Genomic DNA, 24,531 nt, shown 5'->3' with positions numbered 1-24,531 from the left:
CCACAACTACTGAGCCTGCGCGTCTGGAGCCTGTGCTCCGCAACAAGAGAGGCCGCGATAGTGAGAGGCCTGTGCACCGCGATGCACTGAAGAGTGGCCCCCGCTTGCCGCAACTAGAGAAAGCCCTGGCACAGAAACGAAGACCCAACACAGCCAAAAATAAATAAATTAATAAATTAATTAATTTTTAAAATAATAAAGTCAAGGATCCTGAGAGGACATCATCCTGGATTTAGGGTGGGCCCTAATTCCAACACCTGGGAAACAAGGGAGGGGGAGATTTAAGAGATCCAGGAAAGAAGGCCACATGAAGACAGAGATAGGCAGGGATTGGAGTGATGCAGCCACAAGCCATGGAACAGCTGGGGCCACCGGAAGCCGGAAGAAGCAAGGAAGGCTCCTCCCCTACAGGGCGTCCAAAGGGGCCATGTCCAACTGCGAAATGCATTCCTGTGACGAATGAAGCAGTTCAAGGCCCAGCCTGTGCCTGCTGGGTACCAATGTCCCCAGGTACCAAGCTGAGGGCCCCCAGGCCTCCAACAGGCAGTAGGCGGGGTTCCGGCGGCGGGGTGGGGTGGATAGAAAGGAGGAGGATTTGGTTCAACACCCAAACTGAGGCCACGATGCTGAAACACACAATTCCAAGTTTAATGTTTTCTGGAAGAGCACTGGGGCAGCACAAAGCAGGAGGCGGGCGCCCTGCTCCCCAGCTCACCCACAGATATGCACAGTTTTTAAAGTCTGACCAGCAGAAGTCCTTCAGAGGGAAGGATGTGCAGACCCCAGACCCAATAGCCAGGCTCAGGGAGGGCAGAGGGGATCGGTCAAGATCAGGGGTTAGCAGGCAGTGGGAAGGAAGGCTCCTGTAGGGGCTTAGGGCCCGAGCAGGCAGGGTGACCCTGGCCCTGGGCGTTGATGTAGAGAAGTGGGGAAGGGCTGCCGGGCCAAAGTCAGCCACGGGCCAGAGCACCAATCCAGGCAGCTCCCCACTTCAGGCATCCCCCCAGCCCCCCTCAGAATGGAGGTTCGGACCCCGGTGGTTGGGACGTGCCCTCTCTCCCCTCTCAGAGGCTGAGCCGTGCCGGAGCTCCTGAGACAGGCAGCGGGGAGCTTTCCGGTCCCTTCCAGCTCTCCCCTGCTCTGGGGCCCAGGAAAGCCCCTTCTGCATTGTTCTTAGGCTGCTGGTCAAAGAGGCCTCAGGGGAGGGTGCTGGGGCGCTGAATGGTGAACTCTCCGGGAAGCAGGACTCCGAGATGGTGTGTGAAGAGTTTCTACTGAAAAAGTTGTATAAGCAAGACAGCTGCTACAAAACCAAAGGCCCTGGTTCCTTCCACAGCTGACCCGTGGGAGAGAAGGGACAGAAAGCCAATGCCAGCATGCAGGCGTGGAGGCCCCGTCCAGGACGCAAGGGTGGGGTGGGGGAGTGGGCAGAGCCATACCGGGATGCAGGGCTCTGCTGGGTTGTACTGAGCTTGGCTCCTCACAGAAGCCTCTGCCGCCAGGAGCCTGCGGGCTCCGGTGAGCGAGCTGCTCACCAGCGCAGAGACCACGGCCGAGGGCTTGGCTGTCCCTCTCAGGAGCCGACACTGGCTGCCCAGTTCGAACCCCCTCACCGTTGTGGCTCAGAAAGACCAGCTGAGCCCTCGGGCAAGGCCACAGGAATGTCCACGGGATGTGGACGTCAGTCCAGCTGTCCCCCAAGAAGCTTCCTACGTGGCCTAAAATATTAAGCCAGACATGGTTTTCCGGTCCCCACGCCCCCCACCCCCTTCCCCTGTCACCCTTGGCATCCACTTTAGATCTTCTCTTACAGGAAGTCTCCTGCAGCGTTGAGGGGAGACAGCCCTCCTGCCTGGAGCCAGCGAGGCTGGCAGAAAGGCAAAACTAATAATGCCTCCCTTTCTTTTCCATGGTTTACTTTGCTCCTTTCACAACCTTGAGAATTGGCTTAATTATTCCCAGCAATGGGAGCAAGGGTGGCTTACTCTGGCACACCCTGGCGCGTCGTGGCACGCGTGCAGGGGTCACTCGAGGACGTGCACACAGAGGGGAGCTCTCGCGGGCACCCGCCTGGTGATTTCATGTGCGGACACGGCAAGGCCTGGGACCACACAGCCGATGTTGCTTCCCACTCCCGCGAGGGGCGTCATGTCGAATGCCAAAGCTGGGGACGTGTGGGCCGGGGAAACCCGGGTCGGGGAGGGGGTCTGGCAGAGCAGGGCGGGGCACGGGGACAACGGGAGGTTAGCCTGCGGCGATGGAGCAGGAGGTCTGCGGGCGGCTAGGGCTCAGTGGCGGGCTTGACCAGGTAGCCACTGAAGGTGATGTAGGTGTCAAACTCATCGCTGAAGATGGCGTTTTCGCGTTCGCCCTTGAAGAGGCGCACCCACACCTCGTCTTGGTCCTGCAGCTCCAGCATCAGGCTCTGGCTCTGCATGATGCTGCGGTCGCTCACCTGGGCGTACAGGATCACCACCTCCTCCCCGTTCTTCATGATGTGCAGGTATGTCTCCTTCTGGTTCCAGGTGTGTACGTTGAGGCTGAAGAAGTAGATGCCGGGGACATAGCAGTAGAATTTTCCCGTGAACATGTTGAAGTGGCCGTAGAGGTTCACGAACTCCGTGTCGAAAATCACCGTCTGGTAGTAGTCGTTGCTATGCAGGGGCTTCTTCCTGCCCACCGAAAAGGCGGCGTAGTGGTTCTTGCACCGGTCCCCGGGGGCCCCCATGGACCCTTTCTGCCCTTTGGGTCCCGTGTGGCCCCTGGCGCCCACAGAGCCTGTTTTGCCATATTTGCCTTGCAGGCCCCGATCTCCTCGGTCGCCCTTCTCACCTAAATGGGACGGGAAAACACGTGGCGTCAAGCAACCTCAAGGATTATTCTATTTTCATCCGGAAGCAATCATTTTTTTTTTTTTTTTTTTTTCCTTCTTGAAAGTCCTGGCGAAGAAAAGGGAACGTATGGGTTTATCCAAAAGCAACAGGAGCAGCAGCCGGGCCCACGGCTCCCTCCGAACAAATGACTTACAGACGCAGGGGCTGGGCCTGAGGATCTGGGACCCGGGCCGCTTGGCTTCCCGATTCAATTGTCCCAGACTGTGCAAGGTTATCTGCTGCTCACAGGACCGTGAATCTGAGGCTTGCGGTGCAAAGGCAGGTGGGGTGAGACCCCCAGCTGCCCTGAGGTTCCTTCCCCTGTGGATCCCTCCCCCAAGCCCTCCTCTTGGAAATGGGCCAGAGCCTCAGAGACGGAATTTCCTTCTCCCCGCTAGATGACAGCATGCCTCTGCTCGGTGCCCTGAGGGAGCCATTCTGCTCCTGCCCCCTCCTCCCTGACTCCATCTTCTGCCCTGCCCTCCAGTCAGGACAGAGCAGTGCCCCCTCCCCAGGGGACGGTCCCCCCTGCTGGTCTCTGTGCCTGACCTTTCAGGATGGTGATGTTGATCTGGGGCACCGGGATGGCCTGGTACATGGGAGTACCAGGGTCACAGCAGCGAAAGCACCGGGATGCGGGGGGCTCCTCTTCCTGCCTGGAGTTGTATGTTTCATGCTTTTCTTCATCCCTAAGGGAGTAAAGACATCACCGTGAAAGCCAAGAGCTCTCAGAGCCAGGAACTCTTCTCTCTTCTGCCACCAGAGGGCCTAGGGTCCCTGTCTCGCCTTCTCTCACCTGGATGTGTGAGGCTGTGTTAATTTTCCCTCCACAGAGACTGCGTTGGCTCTTGGCAAATTCTGAGGCTTTTAGTGAAGGTTCAGAAAGAGCCCCCTGCCCTCTGTTGACAGCAATGACAGTCGTGGAAACAACGATAACAAAAACGGCAATAATTTGAGGAGCTTGGCAAGATAGAGGCTACATGGGAGAAATCTGGCACGTGACATGCCAGTGGGGTGACTGGACATCCCCTTCATGTATCTAGGATTCTAGAAGATGCTATGTTAGGCTGACTCATTTGCAAATGAGAGGGCTCAACCAGATCTGCTCCTGGGGGGCAGGGGGCGGGGGCAGCGACAGCTCCATGCTGCTACCTCGAGGCGTCACACTGCACTGCACCGTGCTCTCTGCTTGCAGCTCTTTGGCTGTGACACGACCATCTTGGAGGTGGCACAGTCCCTCTTGAAGGGTCAGCTCTTTGTCTCACTCTGCTCCCATATTCAGACCACAGACAATCCAGGAAATGGATCTATACACCCTAAACTCAGCCACCTACAAGCCCTAGACTCCCAGATGGACACCCCCCCAACCTCTCACCAGACGTCTCCATTTAGAGATTCAACAAGCCCCACATATGAGATGTGTCCCAAACTGATGGCCCATCACTGCCACTCATCCCTAGAATCTTCTCTTTCCAAACCCTGTTCACAGCAGCAGCACCACCACCAGTCGCCCAGAATGGAACCCTCAGCCTCACTGCAGATGCTTCTCTGGCCTCACAAATCCATTCTGAGGATCATGGAGTCCTGAGGAGTCAGCCCACCCCACCATCAAAGTACCTCCAGGAGCTGGGCCCTCAGCTCTCCTCACCTCTAGGGACCACTGCTGTTCTGAATGCCCTCCTGGAATTCATCTCTCCCTTGCCAATTCATCCTCTGTTCCGCCACCCTCCAGCATTCTTTCTAGGACACCATGAAGTTTAAACCTCTCCATGACTCCCCTATAGATGAAGTTCCAGAGAGACCCTTTCCCACCAGGCTCATCTTCCCTCCCATCCTCCACCCTCCGGCATCCAACCCCCCTACCCAAATGACCTACCAGCCCTTACACTGCCAGACACTGGAATGGCCACACTTCACATGTGCCATCCTGGCTGCCAGGCAGCTTTCCCCTTCTGTGCCTGGGATGCTCCTCAGGTGTCCTTCAAGACACAGTCACTTCTCCTCCTAGCCTTCCCCAACCCCCCCCCCCACTGCCCCGCCACGTCCACACTGTGGACACACTGAACTGGATCGTGTGTGTCTGTCCCCCCATAGCTTTGGAGTTCCTGGATGCCAGTGACTGTGTCATTCACGTGTGTGTCCCCAGTGCCTAGAGGATGGCCAGACCAATAACGGCCCTCAATCAATGTTTGTTGAATGAAAAGAAGGAGGAAGAAGAGGAGAAGGAGAAGAAAAGACAAAGAAGAAGAATGATGTTACTTTGCCACAAATCCTATGCAATTCCATTGTACTCCAAGATAGCCCGAAGCCTCAGGTATCAAGTCAGCCCAAAGCTCAAAGTGATAAAGAAACTCAAAGTCAGCATCAGGTGTCTAGAACCTCACGTTTGATGAATGACATTTTCATGAGTAATCCTAAGCATTTTATGTATCCCTACAAAATATCCCAAATAGCCTGCAGTCTATATATCATCGAAGCTCATATATATGAAGACAGTGCCATTTGGAAGAAATTCATAACTCTTCAAGGAAAGACACCACTTCTTGTGCCAGTCTTCAGCCACCATCCCCCATCTTGCAACGTGATCAGACATCAGGGTGGTGGAGATCAGCTCTCAGCCCAGCACCGTCCCTGTCTCCTACTTCCAGGTGGGACTTAGAACCCTAGCAGATATTCTCAAAGGACAGGCGAGGATGCAAAGAAACCGAGAGCTGGGGGTTGGGGTTTGGTGTGTTCTTTTTCTAAGGATGTGTCTGCAGAACCTCACGCAGACCCACATTCCTCTGGGGCTGGAATGAGGCTGGGTTACTGTCCGCAGTTTCAGATAACGGGCCCGGGTCACCGACAGGAGAAATGGCGCCTCGGTCCCCCAGCAGCGGCTCCTCGGCCTCGGCCTCTGCTCCTTCCCCTCTAGCTGCCAGCGAGCCCCCTGGGGCACCTGAACCCCAGGCTCACCCCCGCCGCTGAGCCGGCGCTCCTGCATCCACACCGCACAGCCTCACCTCTCAGCGTGGTCCAGCGGTGGCTCCCTGGTCCCCTCCTGCTCCTGCTGCCCAAGGGGCACGCGGCCCAGCACCGGGCCACAGGCGAAGGCCAGCAGCAGGCAGCACGCCAGCGCGAGTCCCAGCCCACGGGGGCCCATCTTCCCGCTGAGCCCTGCTGGGGAGACACACGGGGAGGACACGGGTTGGGAGGGCCCTGCAGGGAAACAAGCCTGCAGTACTTGCCCGGCCCACTAAGCGCTTCAGCTGCCGCTCTTCCTGGGACGGCGGTCACACACTCACACTCACACACACACAAGCTCAACATACATACTCACAAACCCCGGTGCACATTCCTGCGCATATACACGTGCCCTCACACACGCACATACTCACACCCGTTCTCACACACTCAATACACACTCATGCACAAATACACTCTGTACACACTCAAGACACTCGGTACACTTACACACACTCAGACCCACACTCTCTTGTGTTTACACTTGCACACTCAACACACTCACGTGTACTCTGGTGCACTCACGTGCATGTACATACGCTCACATGCACACATGCATGCCCACACCTGGCCTTCACACTCTCAGCACACTCACAGACTTATACGCACAGACTCGCACATCCTCACGCACACACCCTGGGGCTGGGCTGGCGTTGGAGCACCAGGCCACCTGCTGCCGCTGAGCATGGCTCTGCCTGGCCCCCCACGCCTCCCAGGAAGGAGACCCCTCAACCCTGAGCTCTGCAGATGATCGTGTCTCGGCCCTGTTAGGACAATGAGCAAAATCCCTAATAAATTTGGGGGTTCCACTGTCCAGGGACTTTGCCCCAGCCTGCACTGTGGGGCCTGGTGGGCAGGCAGGTGCTGACATGTCGCTCTCTGGCCACCAGGGGGCGCAAGAGCATTCCTCGAGCATCTGATGTCGGGCTGGGGGCACCCAGCCACAGAGGGCATTTATTGTCATCGAAGCCAGCCCCATGTCTCTCCAAAAAGCTCTGGACCGGACCCTCTTTGTCCAGGATTGAGATAGTCCTTCCAGAAAGAACTGTCCACTGGGCGTTCCCAGTGAGCCCACAAGGGGGCAGTGCTTGGGCTGCAAACAGACAAAACATCCCACCGGTTTCTCACCGTCAGAGGTATCACCCTGGCTAACCCCAGCTGTGGGATTTACACGCGTGCCGCAGCCGTTTCTGGTGTGTGGAGTCAGAAGTCACACGTGCCTCGACTTTCTGGTGGCTGGGAAACCTCCCCATCACGGAGGGGGCGACGGTGGTCAATCCCAGCCCATTTTGTTCACCGAATCATACAATTTAACACCAAAAAGGCTGACAAGGACACCTAATTGGACCCTCTGGCCTGCACAGTGAAAGAACTGAGGCCGGGGGAGTAAGAACGCCTCCACCCTACCCCTGCAGCTGGGCTGGGGCCGGGGACCAGGCATCGTGGGGTGGGGGGGCAAAGCATCAAAGCAAGGGAACAGCCTCAGAAGGTCCTGTCTGATTTGTCTTTAATTCCTCTTTCATGTCTAAGGAAAACTAAAACTGAGACGGATTTCTGTTTTTGTCGGTAAATCGTCTACCCAGATGAATGCTCCTTTCACGCATCTCGGGCCGCCATGGACCTCCTTCAACTCCATGGCTCAGAGGTCTTGCAGCCGGTGAGGGCACGACCCTCTCCGCGGGGCCGACTCTTTGGCTTTGTTCTTTATTCTGCGTGTTAGTAGGCTCGCTGTTTTAGCTCTGAAGGCAGAATGCTCTGGCCGCCCTCACTGCTGGAGCCGCGTGCCAAGTCAGGAGAACCTGGGGGAGGCAGAGGACTGGGAACCAGAGCCAAGGCTCTCCCGATGGATCCTCAGTGATGTGCTATGAGACTCTGAGCCAGGAAGCCTGGCCTCCCCAGGAATCCCCCCACCCCCTGAACCCACACTTCTGCCCGCTCTTCAATTCTCTGCACAACCCCCATCCCCTGCAGTGGATTAGCTGGGCCCCCCACCTCCACGTCCTCTACCTGCCAAGGATCAGGACCCAGAGACCTTCCAAATGACAGAGAGACTGCTTGGACCAGCTCCCCTACTCAAAATGTCCACTACCTCCCCTCCACTTGGCAAAGAAAATTTGTACATGTAAATGTAATTTATAAAATACATATTAAAAGAATCTCTCCCTCTCTCTCCTCGCCCCCTCTACCCATCTATCATTTCTCCAGGCTCCTTGCCAGGGTGGGCACCACCCTCCCCAGTCTGCTCCCACCCTTCGCCTGCATTGCCCAGCACCCCTCATCCCATGTTCAAGCTCCCTGCTTCACGTACTGCAACGTACATACACATCACCTGGGAAATCTTGTGAAAATGCAGATTCTGATTGGGCAGATCTGGGACAGACATTTTCCAAAAGCCCCCAGGTGCTGCCAAGGCACCACACTTTGAGCACCAGGTTCCAGCCCCACCCCCAAACTCCTGGCACCTGCCCACCTGCCCGCATCCTTCTCCCCTGGCCAGGAGCACCCTTTGTCCTCTTCTCTTCTGCTAATAACCAGGCTAACAGGACTGACAGCTGCCCCAGGCCCGGTGCCGGGCATCCCTGCCTCATTTCCACTCATCCTTACAACCCGAAATGTGAGGGTTCCTTCCGAGAACACTTCTTCATTAACAGTTTTTACCCCATCGCAGGTCTCGTATGGACCTGCGGTGAATCTTTTAAGGAGACAATACTCATTCATTATTAGACTGAATTTACCAATGAAGAAACCGTGACGAGAAGTCGATTAGCCTAAGGCTGCCCACTTTTTAAGCCATGGGGGCTGGATTTGAATTCAACAGGCTGCCCTCAGATCACATCAAAATCCTACCCAAGGGACCTCCCTGGGGGCGCAGTGGTTAAGAATCCGCCTGCCAACGCAGGGGACACGGGTTCAATCCCTGGTCCGGGAAGATCCCACATGCCGCGGAGCAACTAAGCCCGTGCACCACAACTACTGAAGCCCGCCGGCTCTAGGGCGTGTGCTCCACAACAAAAGAAGCCACCGCAACAAAGAGTAGCCCCTGCTCTCCGCAACTAGAGAAAGCCCGCACTCAGCAACAAAGACCCAACGCAGCCAAAAAAATAAAAATAAAATCCTACCCAAGACCCAACTCAGGTGCTTCATATTCCTTCTGAAGGCCTCCCAGACCCTCAACTGGAACAAACTCTCCCTGCTCTTTTTTGCTTGCGTTTCTCATATTGTCTCATTCTGCAGAGAGTTTTTCTTGGCCTAGAAGATTCTGCACAGCAGACCCGTGACCTCCTCTGGGCTTGGGATATGGTCTTGTTCATCTTGGACCCACCAAGCATCCTGCAGCACCCTGAACTCAACAAATATTTGTCAGATTGAATTCTCCAAATTTGTTTATTGCCCTATTTCTGTATTTCCTCTGTTTCTCCTTGGCACCTTGACAATTACTCTCCTTTTCCTTTTCAATGCCAAGCTTGCATCCCTTGAAAGGAAAAGAGGTTTTCCTTTCTTCAAACATTTTTTTTTCCTGAATCCAAAGTAATATATATTCATTTGGGAAAAGCTAGAAAATAACAGCAAAAGAAAGTAAAGAGCTATCTTGGACTCCTTTGTCCCCAGGGTTCCTCAGCCTCGGCACCGTTGGCATATGGGCTGGATCAGCCTTTGTCGTGGGAGGCTGTCCTGTGCATTGTAGGATGTTCAGCAGCATCTCTGGACTCCACCCACTAGATTCCATCAGCACAGCCCCACCCCCAGCTGTGACAATCAAAAACATCTCCAGACTTTGCCACGTATCCCCTGAGAGGCAGAAATCCTCCCAGCTGAGAATCAGTCCTCTACCCTCAATGGAAGTACACTTTTGCACGTTGGTACGTCTCTTTCTAAGTCTGGAAAAGGGATTTTCTGTACCTAGATAGAAGAGATGGGGACCAGGATGCAGCCGGTGCAGGGGTGATGATATCAGTGGGGGTGGGGCCCGTGATGACCCAGCAAAGAGTCGGAGGTGCCAGGAGGACTGAGTGAGGGCAGCAGAGGCTGGTGGTTCTCCTCAAGGACCTCCTCTTTGGAGTCAAAGCAAACCCAGATTGAAAGCTTTCCCTCTTCGAAACTATCTTCAGAACGCTTTTACCAAGTCCCACAGCAAAGTCAACATCATGAAATTATGATCATTTTACTCACTTTTGGGCAAAAACAGTATTGCCCAACATCTAACCAAACTTGGCTCCAGCCCTCTTTAGCAATTTCCAGTGAAACGAAGTGCCCTGCAAGGGGGGAGGTATGCCCCCAGAAAGGTGACCCAAAGAACATGCTGTGCTCAGTGAGGCAGGTCCGGGGAGCAGCCCCCAGGACTCCTTGGCCAGTGGTGTGTAACCCTTGTGAATCTGGACCCGAGTGGTCCAGTCTCCTGGCTGCCTTGCGGTCAAGACATCTGAGGTTAATTCCAACATGACTCAGAACTGGACTTGCCTACCCCAAACCCTGCGAAGACATTCATTTTCCAAATTCCATAGCAATTCCATGAACATCTTTATCTCCCACCCACTCCCTTCAGGACCCGCAGCTCCTCCACTCCCCTCTCCTCAACCCTCCCCATCTCCCTGCATCTTAACTTCCCCCAGCAAGGAAGAACACCCCTCTACAGTAGGTGGGAGGGGAAAAGGAGGAATTGGGTCAATGACAGGGTCCGGAGGAAGGCAGGAAGTCTGAGAACACTTCCTGGTTAATGATTTTTATCCTCCCAGCCCTCGAATGGATCTGTGGTGAATCCTTTAAGGAGACAATATTCATACACAAGTTCAAGTTTCCTTATATCCGTTTAAAATTGGTCCTGTCATTTTGGGGGGCCCGCCCACCTCCATGGTGTCATGCCTGTGTTCTGATAGTGAACTCCTAGCCCTCAGGCTCCACATGTTTGCCTTCTGTCTTGTTGCCAACCCCGCCCAGTGCCCTTTGACAAAAGCATTTTATAAACCTGGTTTTCCCTCTTCCTTAATCCTCATCGGATAACCAGCTGTTCTGAGAGGCCAGAAGCCTAGGATCTCCCTGGATTAGAAGGAGTTTAGAAGACAAGTCGAAATGCCCATGTAGCTCAGGAATTCCCTCTCAGCAGAAAACTGAACACAGGGGCTTCCCTGGTGGTGCAGTGGTTGAGAATCTGCCTGCCAATGCAGGGGACACGGGTTTGAGCCCTGGTCTGGGAAGATCCCACATGCCGTGGAGCAACTGGGCCCGTGAGCCACAATTACTGAGCCTGCGCGTCTGGAGCCTGTGCTCCACAACAAGAGAGGCCGCGATAGTGAGAGGCCTGTGCACCGCGATGAAGAGTGGCCCCCGCTTGCCGCAACTAGAGAAAGCCCTCGCACAGAAACGAAGACCCAACACAGCCATAAATAAATAAATAAATTTAAAAAAAAAATTGCAGCCTCCCTTTAAAAAAAAAAAAAAAGAAAGAAAACTGAACACAGGCATGGTTTACTGGATGCCCGTGATTTGCACAGCATCGGGTAAGAGCTTGGGAGACAGTGATTCCACCGCAGATTAAATATACTCCCTGACTTCAAGATTACCATCCATGGGGACTTCCCTGGTGGTCCAGTGGTTAAGGATCCGCTTTCCAATGCAGGGGACGCTGGTTCGATCCCTGGTCGGGGAACTAAGATCCCACATGCCACAGGACAACTAAGCCCACGGGACAACTAAGCCCGCGCCCTGCGACTAGAGAGAAGCCCATGTGCCACCACGAAGATCCCGAGTGCCAAAACTAAGCTCCGACGCAGCCAAATAGATACAAATAAATAAGTATTAAAAAAAAAAAAAAAAGATTACTGTCCAGTGAAGGAGACAGATATGTACACCATCACAGCTCAAAGCAGAGCAGCAGATGTTGACTCAAAATGTGACACTCTAGGCCTGTGCTGTCCACTGCAGTGGCCGCTAGCCACCTGTGGCTATTTCATTTTAAACCAATTAAAATTAAAGAACATTCTAGGGACTTCCCTGGCGGTCCAGTGGTTAAGACTCCGCACCTCCACTGCAGGGGGCGCGGATTAGATGCCTGGTCGGGGAACTGAGATCCCGCATGCCGCACAGCATGGCCAAAAAAATAAATTAATTAAATTAAAATAAATTAAAGACCATGCTAAATTCCATTCCTCAGTCACGATAGCCACATTCCAGGGGCTCAACGGCTACAGGGAGGTGGGAGCTACCTTATTGGACTGCACAGAACATTTCAATCACTGCAGAAAGCTCTGTTGGGCGGCTCTGTTCTATTAAGATGAAGTTGGGGGGTGGGGGAGTAGGAACTATGAACAAACAGCGAGCCAGAAATCTGGGAGTCATTTAGACGCCTTCCTCTCACATATCTGCCACATCGAGTCAGTCATCAAGCCTCTTTAATACCTCCTGAAGGTCTCTGCTCCTCCGTACCATTTGATGCTTTCCAGGAGCTCTGGCTGTGTCCCAGACCTCAATTCACCCAAAACAAATATCTTTGTCTGGCTTGTCTAGGGCCTGGACACCACCCCCAAATTTTACATGCTTCTCCCGAGGAAGCTTGGCATAAGATAGGACTGTCTCCCACACCTAAGGTCTTCTAGGTCAAGAAGGCGACGTGGACCAGCATCCAATCCGTCCCTGTTTTAACACAGCATCAACCATCCCTCAGCCACCAGCAATCCTTCCGCACATCTGCTCCTGCCACCCTCCCCTCCCCGGTATCTTCTCTACCAGAAAGGAAGCCCTGGGGCTGCCCCTCTCTGCTTCGACATCTGGCGGAAATTCTCCTGTTGAGACACTCAGAGCTCTCCAGTTGCTGCAGGAGGTTCCCTGGACTCAGATCCTGGGGTGCCCAGAAAAGAGAAAGCCCCATGTTGGGGTGTCCCTCTGGCCCTGATGACCATCAGGATTGTCTAACACATGACGTCTGCTTTCCTTCGCCAGAAGCCATTCATCACACTCATTTTCCACTTACCAGACTCCTCTGGTGATGGGCAGGAGAGAGGTAGAGTGGCTTCCACTTGATAAATGACGTTTGTTCGCCAATCCCAGGAAGCCATTTCATATCTAATTTTCCCTTCTGTAATGGGGCAGCCCCAGCCGGTCTCAGACCCTCTCCTGCTTCCTCCCAACCTTGCAGAGGAAGCAGCAGTGGGGGCTGTGCATCATTTATTAGAGGAGCTCTGGTCCACTGGAGGTGAGCTGTGCCTTTCCCAAAAGATGAGGGCATCCTGGCGCCCAGTTCACTTGCTGAATCTCCCTCTTTCCCTTTTTCCAAGAAGCTGTTCTCTGGCTTAGAGGAAGAGAGTTTATTTTTTTTAAGGTTTGGGGGTTTATTTGGTTACCTCCAAAGCCCAAGGCCAGCGATAGAGATGGGGTCTTCCAGGGCTACTTGCTAATTAATAAGCGAGGGCTTCCTTTGTGCTGACTTGGGATAAAACAGTGAAGGAAAGAGGGGCCAGGCATCTTCCCCATCCTGAAACATCTCCATCCTCTCCTGAGGCAATTCACTGCGCCTAGACCAGGAGAGGCTTACCTGGAGCTGAGAGAAGACACTGCCTAAGTTTCTGCCCAGGCCCTGCAAACTAGGAGACCACGTGGGCTGCAGGCGGCGGGCCTTCGGGGGCACCTGTCCAGCCCAGCCTCCCCAGTGCAAACAAAGATTTCCTTGACTAGAGCCCTGTCCTTAGATCACCTCCCAGCTGTGAGGCCTCAGGCGGCAGGCTTGCCCCCCGCTTTGAGAACCGTGTGAGAGAGAAGAGCTACTGACAGCTCGTGCCTTGCCGTGAGCCCGCGCCGCAGGTGGCCTGGCCCACGTCCCACTGCCCCGCAGCAGTGACAACCTCGGGGGCTGACCGTTCCCAAGACGGAGGGAGGAAAAAAGCTGGGAATTCCACGGCCTGTGCCCCGACCTCACCATCCCTTTTACAAGCACCACACCGTTTTTCGTTTTCTAGGGCCTGGAAGTCACTGCCGCGTTTTACAGCCATCTCCGGGGAAAGGTTGGCAAAAGGTAGAACTTGTCCCACATCTAACAGCTTCTAAGTCAAGAGTACAATTTAGCTCAGCATCCAGTCGGTCCTGCCACTGCCTGCTCCAGCCCAGACTGCTCTGGCTGAGATCACCGATGTCCAGCTCCTGCACGCTGCAGGGCGCCTGCCGGCGATGACCACCCACCTCCCCGCCCCCGATCCAGCCCACGCTGTCTCCCTGTGTTTACCCTCCATGACCTCCCCCTTAGCGACAGGTGTTTTCCAGACTGTGTCCTCAGCCCTCAGCCCCTCTCACTCCAAACACTTTCCGCCCATCGTTTCCTGTGTGATAGCTTCAGCGGACAGCTCCTTGATCCTTGTCCCCAGCAGGCGTCCCTGGCCACCAAGCTCTAGGCCTGCGCTCTCCAGAACATTGGCCTCTGGCCTCTGGGGCCAGTTAAATTCTTTACAACTAAACATAGTGAAAAATTCCATTCTCGGCCACTCGAGCACATTTTAAATGGCTACCCTCTTGGACGGCACAGCTGGGAGGACACCTCCATCATCGCAAAGTCCTACTGCACAGCGCTGGTCCGGACCCAGATATCCAGCTGTCTTCAGATCATGTCCTCTTCGCTCTGTCGTAAGATGCTCAAGCCCCCAGTTAGTTCACTGTCTTCTTCCCCAGGCCCCTCCATCCCTGCTCCTCCCCCTGAGCTTACAGCTGTTCACACAGGGCCCCCAGGCCGGCATCTCGGAGCTCTACAGACTTTGGCCTCTCTTGCACCGTAACCAGGTCTCCTGGCAGTCTCTCCTCTCCCTCCCTTCGGGCGCTGTCACTGCTTCTTTCTCAGCCCTGCGCTGGTCTCCCCGTCTCTCCTCTACCTTCCAAACTGCTGGCCAGAGGCAGCTTTCAAACCTGCAGATCTGAATGCCCCCCCCTTGGCTCAAAAGGCTTCCATGAAAATAAACGAAACATTTAAGCCCTGCGCTTCACCATCTGCCTCCCGCCTCATCTCTGGCCCCCTTGTGCCCACCCCTGCACGTGTATCCTTCACTCCAGCCAACTGGAGCCACCGGAAGTCCCAAGTCACACCATGGTCTCGTCTTCTGTCTCTTTCTCCTGCCACCTTCCTCGTCGCTGTGTCCTTCAGAGCCCGGCCTGATGCCACCTCCTCCAGGAAGTTTCCTCCCCCAGTATCTAGCACAGACCGGCTTCCTTGTCTGGTCCCCCCACAGACCAGGAGGTCCTCATACACAGGAGATGTGTCTCAGTTCACACGTGTCTCCAGTGCCTGGGGTCTGACTTTCAGTATTGACCGAACTCCACAGTCCCTTTCAGCCCTTCCCAAGTAGCAGAGCCATCGTCCAAAGAGGACTCAAGCCAGTGTGTTCAAATCTCTAATTCAGGTTGGGGGTGGTTTAGGGTGTGGGGAGAAGGGAGATGGGGAGAGTGACCCAGGGCACACTATTTTATTTTATTTATTTATTTTATTTTTGGCCACACCGTGCACTATGCAGCATCTTAGTTCCCCGACCAGGGATCGAACCCATGCCCCCTGCAGTGTGAGCATGAAGTCTTAAGTATTAACCACTGGACCGCCAGGGAATTCCCAGGTCACACTATTAAGTGTCATCAGAACGTTGAATCCCGATGTGACCAGGTAGCCATCTTTTCCTCAAGTGCTCCTCTTATCAGCACTCAGAAAGCCTCCTGCTTCAAAAAGAGTTACAAGCGCTCGCTTCAGCAGCACATTTACTAAAACTAGAACGATACAGAGAAGATTCGCATGGCCCCTGAACAAGGATGACACGCAAAATCGTGAAGCATTCCATATTTTTAGATGTAGAGAACGGACTTGAGGACATGGGGAGGGGGAAGGGTAAGCTGGGACAAAGAGAGAGAGTGGCATGGACATGTATACACTACCAAATGTAAAATAGATAGCTAGTGGGAAGCAGCCTCATAGCACAGGGAGATCAGCTCTGTGCTTTGTGACCACCTAGAGGGGTGGGATAGGGAGGGTGGGAGGGAGATGCAAGAGGGAGGAGATATGGGGATATATGTATATGTATAGCTGATTCACTTTGTTATATATACAGCAGAAACTAACACACCATTGTAAAGCAATTATACTCCAATAAAGATGTTAAAAAATAAATAAATAAAGAGAGTGAGATGCAAAATAATTAATTAATTTTTAAAAAAGAGTTACAACCCATTGCTTCCATCAGCCAAAGTTACAAACCACCTCAATGTCCTGCAAAAGCAGTCTAATCAGACAAATGATGGTGCAGCCACACAATGGAAAACTAAAGACAAGGTGGTTGGTCAGGCTGGCAAACTCAAATGCCTTCAGCCATTGACCATGGGCTGGGTGTAATGTGACAGGGAGGGGCGGAGATTGCTTCGAACCCAGAAACACATGCTCCGTTTAAAGGCATTTAAATAAACAAATAAATGATGCTGGGAGGGGGAGGGGCAACTTCAGCTGGTAGCACCAAGGGCTGACCTCTGTAAACAGACGAATATTTACTGGCGTGGAAAGATGTTCGTAAAATGCTGATGAGTGAAAATGCAGGTTGAAAACATACATACATAAAAACACATCCACACATGCACGTACATTAGCCCAGAGATTTGAAGGCCACCCACCTGGCTGCTAACAGCAATTATCTCTGGGTGATGAAAATATGGACGTTTGCCATTTTCTTATTTTGGGGTCTCTGGGGTTTTCCCCTATAACCGTCACATATTTTTTCACATTAAGTACACATTATTTTCCACTTTGACAAATGATAAGTAAGCCCCACCCTGGGGACTAAGAGAGCATTTTGTTTATTCTGGGGAATTTGAGACTCTGCCTAGAAAAGGAGAATGGGGGAGGGGCTTGAGGATGGTGTGGCAAGTTTGTGGCTCAGGCGGGACTGTGGGGGATATAAACTGCCCTCGTGCTGAAGTCCCACCTTCTTTTTTTTTTTTTTTTTAGAGAATTTTTTATGTATTTATTTTTGGCTGCATTGGGTCTTCGTCGCTGCGCGCGGGCTTTCTCTCATTTCGGTGAGCGGGGGCTACTCTTCATTGTGGTGCGCGGGCTTCTCATTGCAGTGGCTTCTCTTGTGGAGCACGGGCTCTAGGCGCGCAGGCTTCAGTAGTTGCGGCACGCGGGCTCAGTAGTTGTGGCTCGCGGGCTCTAGAGCGCAGGCTCAGTAGTTGTGGCTCACGGGCTTAGTTGCTCTGTGGCATGTTGGATTTTCCCAGACCAGGGCTCGAACCTGTGTCCCCTGCATTGGCAGGCGGATTTTTAACCACTGCGCCACCAGGGAAGCCCAGAAGTCCCACGTTCTTTCGCAAGTGTTTGTTGAGTGTCTACTGCCCACTGGGAAGAGGGCTGGATTCCAGGGACACGGTGGAACAAGAGGAAGATAAGGCCCTCCCCTGGGGCAGCTGAACCCTGGAGTTACCGTGGGTACTGATTACGCCGGGAAAGGCACCCAAGTGGGGCTAGAATCAGGCCAGCCAGAGAGAACACGTTTTCTAGAAGCAGGGGATTTGTTCTGCCTTTGACACACTAGTCACTGGTGTACTTGCCACTGAAGGAAGCTGCCTGCAGCCACAAAACAGGAGAAAATGGAGCCAAATCTTTGAGGCCATCATCAGGACTTCTGCTCAACAGCCAGGCGAGTTAACGGGTCCAGGAGCAGCCCCGTCATTTAGCAGAGATTCCTTCTAACAGAGCTCTGGTTAAGCACCTGCTACCTGCCGGGCTCTGGGCACGTGCTTTACGGAAGCTACTGAACTTGTCCCCTACAGTCACCTCGATTTCTCAGAGGAACAGATGGGCTCAGAGGGAGGGAGTCACTCACCCCAGGCCCTGCCGTGGCAGGGGCTGCAGCTCAGGTGAGACCCAGGTGTGTCTGACAGCAGAGCCCCTGCCACTTCGCCTCGAGGGGGCCTCCAGGAAGATGCCGGGTAGGTAGGATAGGCTGGTCCTGACAAACCACCGTCCTGAGGGCACTCCCGCCTGCCGGGCGGTGTCCACCTGCTAAGCTCACTCGGTTATGGTGGGAACAGCGGCAGCAGCCCCGGGCCCTGGGGAACTTATCCCCCAGCTGAGACCTCGCATTCATCCCTTCAGCAGATTGCTGAGGGCCTGCTCCATGCCTGGCACCATGCGGGGCACCAGGGATCCGTGATAACCGTCCTCATCCAAGCAATGTGCGAAGACCTCCCGGCGCCAGCATCTTAACATCCACCACTGGAGCTCAGTTCCTTTGGGTTTAGGCACAGAATCACCAGGAACCTCCCTCACACCTCAGAATGGAAGGGGCATGGGGGCTGTGGCCCACTGAATGTGCATTTTGAAGGCACTGCTTTTGCGGGGTAGAGAGAAAACAGTGCATGGGTGAGCTCTGCAGGGGAGGGGAGGGGGAAGCCCACATCTCACAGGGATGGTAAACGGTTCCACCCTGACCCCCATGCCCTCTGATACTCAGAAGCAAAGGGGACTGAGGCCGAGTGCAGCTGGGGGGAGGGAACGATGTAAAGAATTGACATTCTTTACAGGGGGTGCAGTGAGCGTGCCCTGTGTCTGCCCATCCCTGGGGGCTGCCAGGGGTCAGGTGTGGGAGGGGCCCCACAGGAGAGATCCCTGCAGAGAGGGAACCGGGAGCAGAGCGGAACAGAAGGGGGAAGGGCAGGCATCAGACTCCAGCCCAGCGCCCCAGCTGCCCGGCCCTGGTTCTGCTTGCTCTACAGGGCCCGTTCTCAGGGTCTCCTCCTTGTAGGTCCAGCCAGTTTACAGAACCACGGGTCTTGCTCTCATAGCTATACCTTAAGGGGTCGGGGGTAGATGTCCTGAATGCTGAATGACCTGAGTGCCACGGCCACCCCAAACCCCACCCAGACCCACCCATCTCTCACCAGAACTCACTGTAGACTCTTCACAAGCAGAAAGGGCCCAAGTGTTTCCAAGCGCACCCCAGTCCCCCACGCTGACCACCAGCCTCAGAACCTGCAGGGCAGAGCTGCAGGGCCCAGCCCAGCCGACGCCTGGCCTGCATCCACCCGCAGCTCCCCCAGGGCTGGCAGCCTTCTCAGGCAAGGTCCTTTTCCTTCGCTGGTCCCCAGGGCAGAGGGCGGCTGGTAACCAGATGTCCCCACTTGGGGACGGGGTACAACGGAGGCGAAAGGTTTGGGGCCTCCCCCCAAGTGTGGATTCACCAGCGGCAGGCAGCAACGTCTGACCCAGCACAAGGCACTAAGCACCTGGCGTCCGCATGCTCCCCACCGCCCCCACTGCCCGCCCCGCCTGCCTGCCTCTTTTCCCGCCTGCCTGCCTCTTTTCCCGCCTGCCTGCCTCTTTTCCCGTGCTCCCTTCCCATCCTGCCTCCTGCCCGCAGTGTCCTGCTCTGCTCCATCTCATTTCAAGGAAACTTCCTACAGGAGCCAGGGAGGTGGTCAGTCAGGGAGGTGGTTGGACACGGAGGCGCAGGATGGGACAGGATGCCCCAGTAGGACTGTGCCAGTGCCGCCCACAGCTGGAGAGGGTTTGACTCCAAAGGCCTCTGGGCAGGCCAGGGACACCCCGGTGGACAGTGGGGGGCCTCCGGCGCTTCTGCCCACACCATTCCTGCTTTGAGCCCAATTCTGGGAAGCAAGCGTGGGCAAGGATGAGCGGCTTCCCGGTGTCCGGGCGCCGCTCCCACCTCCAGCTGCTCAGGCCCCTCTCAGCTGCAACCTTGACGAGGACCCAGAGCTAAAGCTGCCCCCAATGAGCTCAAGAGCTCCCACTCCTGCTCACAGCATCGAGCCCCTCCCCGAGAGGCAGGAAGACAAGGGTCAGAGGTCACAGGCTGCAGTGGCAGAAGTTTCGCTGCGGGGCTTGGGGAGGAGGAAAAGCGCCAGCGTGCTCGCTTCTGCATGTCCGTGGTTAAGAGCAGAACTGGTCCTGCCAGGCTGAGGATGCCTGGGCGGGGCCCCAAGAATCCTGAATCCTGGGCCCCGTGGAACCGGCTCACTGGGCTGCCCCTAGAGCACGGAAGGAAGCTTTGTTCAGGCTTTGATGGTCCTTTTCCAAATCCTTCTCCAAGTGGGCAGATGTTCCCTCGTACTGTGTGAGGGGTCAGGGAGGTGTCTGGGGTCCTGTCCAGGGAGCTGCCTTGTCTCATTTGCCTTTACGAGAAGGCAGATTTCAGCAGGTAAAAATAGGAAGAAAATAATAAACCTCTGCCCACACGGTAGTTACACCACCAAGATGAAGTGCCCCAGGAGACCATCGCGCCCACTTAAGATCTCTGGACTCTCAGGGCAGGGAGACGAGGCTGCTTCCGAAACACTCCCATCTCTCTCCAGTGGATGGGCAGGCAGAGTTACCTTAAGTAGTCAGCAGAGTGTGGGGACCATAACAGAAAGGAAACTTTTTATTCTTCCCTTCCTTTGCAAGCTATCACCACCACCTCTCCCCTAGGGCCCTGGAGCCTCAGCCACCAGAGCTCCAGGAACAGGGACCCGTGCAAAGGTCCGGCCCCTGAAGACAAAAACGCAAGGCAAGCTCCTGTCCGGTGAGGGCACCCAGCAGCACAACTGTATCTACAAAATTCTTTTCATCTTTGTTTTGATGGGTGAAGTTCAATGCCAGAATATTTGGTTTATGAGTCACGCTAATTACAGCTGGGGGGGGGCGGGGGGGCGGAGGGGCGGGTAGGGCGGGAGGCACCAGGAAGAATAACAGAAAGAAGCATGTTCCAAAAAAATTATGCTGTGCTGGTTGCCCTAAATAGGGAGGTTACCTCCCAGGAATGAGGAGGGAGTTGCCTGCACCCTTCCTGGGGCCATGTCGGCCTTCTCGGCTCTCACCTGTGAACGTGCCCCTCACTGGATGGCTGTCCCTGCCCCAGACAGGCAGCGGTGGCCTCTGGCAGAAAGAGGGCCCATCCAAGGCCTCTGGCGCCTACATTTGTCTGTCGCCCTGACCTGCTGCTCACCCAGCAGCATGTTCCTTGGCATCCCAAGAGACTCAAGATGGGAGAAGGAAGACAGAGGGAGCCAGAGGAGAGGGCTAGAGTCCCTGGGAAGCAGACCCTGGCTGTCCTTCTGGCCCCAGGGAACTTTCTCTGTGGGCAGCTGGGAAGTGGAAATTTGGAAACTTGAGAAGCTTGGGTTCCAGCTTCGGCTTGGAAAGTTGTGCATCCTTGAGCAAGTCACATGCCTTCTCTGGGCACAGAGATGCCGGCCTCGGGTTCTCCATCTACTGCCTCTGGGCAAGTCATAGCCTCTCTGAGCTTTTCAAGGGTGAGAGTGCCATTGATAGAATTGTTGAGAATCAGCATTTGCTCATTGCTTGCTGTGTGGGAAACATACACACACACACACACACACACACACATCCATGGCTGCCATTATTTATATTGCCACTGTTGTTGTTGGGTCATCTCTAAGCCCCACCTCAGCTCTCAGGTCAAGAGGGAGAGTGGAGAAGGGGGACCAGAAAGGGCAGCTCAACCCTCTGCACCCCCCACCTCCCCTTCACCTATATTTTTCCCACCTCTCTAGTTGGCAAAGACAGTGAGCAGGCCTCCTGGAGAATGTACTTCCCATAGCAGGCCTCTCCCTGCAGTACGCACAGGCAAGTGCCTCTATTTGTGAACTTGCACGTGGGGCTGTCCGCCTGCTTCCCTGAACTATGAAAAGCAAAGGCCTAGCGTCTCTGAGGACCTCACATCCTCCCCCAGGGACCCAGGATGTAGCTAGTGGTTGAGAAAACTCAGTTTCTCAGGACACTCCCCATTTTCAAAGCTTGGAAAGAGGAAGCTCCAAGTGTGCCAAACTGCCTCCCTTCTTAGAAACCAAGTGAGATAGAGGAGACAGGAGCAAGTCACAGAGAGAAGCAGCTTCCTCCCTTCCTCCCAAGTGGATTAGGAGGGCCCGTGAGCACCTAAAGCACGTTGGGGTTCCCACGGAAGACACAGCAGCTGTCCAGGAATCGGCATGGTGGGACCCAGGCTAACACGACATGGGTGCCCAGGACAGGTGGGGATCACACCTGTGCCGTGGAGATGCTTGGTACTTGGTAGTGCACAGTCCAGACGCTCAAGGGCAGCTCAGTGACCCGGGCCCAGACCAGGGCCACATTCAGTGGTGTGGGCAGACCAGAGGGTCCCCCGAGAGGGACATTATTTTTTCCTGTCCAGTCTGGATCCCCTCCAGGAACACCAAAGCCATTAGATGCAGGGGCCAAAGCCGGCATTCCCTGTTCTGTGTAGGGTCCAAGTTGCCCACAGGCAGGGCTGGCTCTCAGACAGTCCAGGCGCTATTGGGGTGGGGTCTCCCCACCAGGTGCAGAGGTGACTTGGGTATCACTCCTTTCCCTTTCACACCCAGGGAAGAGTGAAGCAAGATAAACACGCCACAAAAATCGGGGGAGGTAACAATCATTCCTGACAGTATCTGTCTGCCACGGAAGCCCCCTGCTCCCTGGTCAACAGAGGGAAACCACGGCCACGGCTCTCCACGGCACCTCGGCTCCGAAGGGAGTATCAGGAAGCGGCCCTTCTCCGCCAACTCCTGGTCTTTCTGCCCCTTTGCCGCAACTGCCCTCTGGCCCCTCCCACCCCGCTCCTCGCCCCATATAGGTGTCTGCTCCGCGACCAGGCTGAAGCCAGGAAAAGGAGCACTGGGTCCCCCTTCTTCCCGCCACCCCCGCCACGGCCACGTCCCGTCCGCCAGGCCACCTACCTCCAGTCACCAGCGTCCGGGAGCGAGCGGGGCACCCGCGTCCTCCCCGCGGCCTCTCTTAGAGCATCTCCCAGCGGCGGAGCCACCTCCCAGCCAGGTCGGGGGAAGACCAGACTTGTCGAAGGAGAGAGCAGGCAGGAAGGAAAAAGTCCTCCGGGAAGAGGGCGCAGAAAGTTGTCGGGGTGCCGGACAGCCGGCCGCTCCCCGGCACCTGGATCTCCTCGGCTACAAGGTCTCTTTGGCCAGAAGCGGAAACGCGGTTTCTCGAAAGTAGAGGAAGAACCGAAGAAAGCGGGACAGACGCGTAAAGAGCAAACCCGGGCCAGATGTGAGTGTCCGCGGAGCCTCGAACGCTCCCAGCGCATTTTATCCAAACAGCAGCCGCCGAGGATTAACTGTGTGTGTGCCCGGGGGGGGGGAGGGGAGCCCAGCGCAGCCCTCCTCCTGGCTACCCTGGGAGCTGGCGGGGGCCGGGGACTGGGGACTGGGGGCGGGGCTCTGAGAGTCCGGAAGTCCCTCCAGGTGCGGGAGTGGCCGGGGGTCCAGGACTAGGAAGGCTGGGAACTCCGAGTTGCTGGGTGGCAGGGGGATGGGCTCCAAGGAGCTCCTGGCGCGCTTGCAGCCAAGCCCCTGGAATCCGTCCCCAGATGGTGGCAGACCTGAGACATCCACCTGGGGTCCGGGGACCATGGACAGGTCTGGGGGAATCTGTGAACCCCCGAAACAGAACGCAAACTTGCATGTGTGCCCGTGTGTGTACACACATGTGCGTTGTTGGACGCTGATGGTCTAATACTTTGATCAGATTCTTGGAGGAGTCTGCGATCCGGAGGTTAAGAACCCTGGCTGGGGGTGCAGACTTCCCAGGGGACGTGAGAGCCAGGGCAGGGCGGGCGGGGCCAGCAGGAAAGTCAGCATTTCTCAGTCTCCAGCAGGCCTTTTATTCCTTGATATGAAAAACAGACATTTTTCTCCATCTTAAACAACTTCCTTGGCCCCTCCTCGCATCCTGATAAGCTGCCCTAGGCTTCTCAAGAGCTGCCCCTGGTCAGGCTGGTCTCCATCCCCAAAGTCTGAGTCCAGATAGTTCTAGAATCTTATCAAATCAAGAGAAGAGGAAGGATCTGGCCTGAGGAACACAACTTTGCTGTAATGATAACGGTTTTCTTTCTTTTGTGTTTCTCCCCCTCTCCCATGGTCTCTCCAATCTGTTTGGATGCCCTCTCTGCACTTTTTGTTTTGTCATCACTCCTCCCAGGGCCTCTCCCTCTGGCTACACCTGGACAGGAGATGTAGAAGCAGGGGTGCCGGATTGGGATACTCGGGGCAAAGCAGACTGAGTCTCACTCTTGCTTGCCTTGGAATTTCTTCTCCACCTCTCCTCCCCATGCGTCTGCCTGGAAGGCTAAGAAATCAAAACAGGAGGACGCGGGGTGCGCATTTCTGACACCCACCTGACACACCTTCTCGCCGGGGCAAGCTGAGAATGATGGAGATGAAAGAAGACGGAGGGCTCCAGGCACGGGAAAGACCCTGGCCACCAACCTGCTCCTGTGGGAGCAGAAGGGCAAGTGGTCCTGATGCTCCATGACCCTGGAGAACTTCAAGGACACCGCGGCAAGATTAAGTACAGGCATCTCCCCTGGAGATGTGGTTTCATTTCAGCTGGCATTAAAAGACTCAGAACTGCTCATGATCTTTGGCGTGTGTCTGAGGCTTGGCAAACCCTACATCCCCGGTCGCTGATCCACACAGGAAAACCCAGCGATAAACTCATCTTCGTTCCCACGCATAACCCAAGGACGTGTCCTGGTAAACAAGACCCGGGCCCAGCACACCCACTGACCTTCCTCTAGTTGCTCTGTCCTCAAATAACCTTCGCAGCAGGGTGACAGCAACACGAGAGAAGAGGCAAGTAGGCTACATCTTCATGCAGCCTCTGTGGGACCTTCGTCCG

At 55.1% G+C, this 24,531-nt stretch overlaps 1 protein-coding gene and 1 non-coding gene across 4 annotated transcripts; one reads left to right on the top strand and one right to left on the bottom strand.

Moving 5' to 3' along the window:
- Nucleotides 1–627: 627 nt before the first annotated feature.
- C1QTNF1 (C1q and TNF related 1) lies at nt 628–23,003 on the bottom strand. 3 transcript variants are annotated; one of them, XM_059907751.1, is made up of 4 exons: nt 22,575–22,664; nt 5,876–6,032; nt 3,423–3,562; nt 628–2,832 (listed from the first exon to the last, which is right to left on the bottom strand). In XM_059907751.1, the coding sequence occupies exons 2-4, from the start codon at nt 6,013–6,015 to the stop codon at nt 2,282–2,284; spliced, it is 831 nt and encodes a 276-aa protein (XP_059763734.1). In that variant the 5' UTR covers nt 6,016–6,032; nt 22,575–22,664; the 3' UTR covers nt 628–2,281. The 3 variants fall into 3 exon arrangements, with proteins under 3 accessions (XP_059763734.1, XP_059763735.1, XP_059763733.1); XM_059907752.1 differs by having other exon boundaries at nt 5,876–6,029; nt 22,575–22,663; XM_059907750.1 differs by lacking the exon at nt 5,876–6,032 and having other exon boundaries at nt 22,575–23,003.
- On the top strand, nt 15,573–15,679 carry LOC132356308 (U6 spliceosomal RNA). Its single transcript, XR_009499825.1, has one exon. It is a non-coding gene; the product is annotated as a U6 spliceosomal RNA (small nuclear RNA).
- Nucleotides 23,004–24,531: the final 1,528 nt, after the last annotated feature.

The sequence above is a fragment of the Balaenoptera ricei genome, chromosome 20 (genome assembly GCF_028023285.1).
Source record: "Balaenoptera ricei isolate mBalRic1 chromosome 20, mBalRic1.hap2, whole genome shotgun sequence".
Taxonomy (NCBI): Eukaryota; Metazoa; Chordata; class Mammalia; order Artiodactyla; family Balaenopteridae; genus Balaenoptera; species Balaenoptera ricei.
The sequence above is the reverse complement of the archived record's forward strand: the minus strand, read 5'-3'. Positions and strand labels throughout refer to the sequence as shown.

Bases quoted from the DNA above. Each gene is read 5' to 3' on its own strand.
- C1QTNF1 (XM_059907750.1), bottom strand. From the start codon at position 22,939: ATGCGCTGGGAGCGTTCGAGGCTCCGCGGACACTCACATCTGGCCCGG. The intron at 3,563-22,574 runs GTAGGTGGCCTG...TTACTCCCTTAG, and splicing joins CCGGACGCTGGTGACTGGAG to GGATGAAGAAAAGCATGAAA. The intron at 2,833-3,422 runs GTCAGGCACAGA...CGTCCCATTTAG, and splicing joins CAACATCACCATCCTGAAAG to GTGAGAAGGGCGACCGAGGA.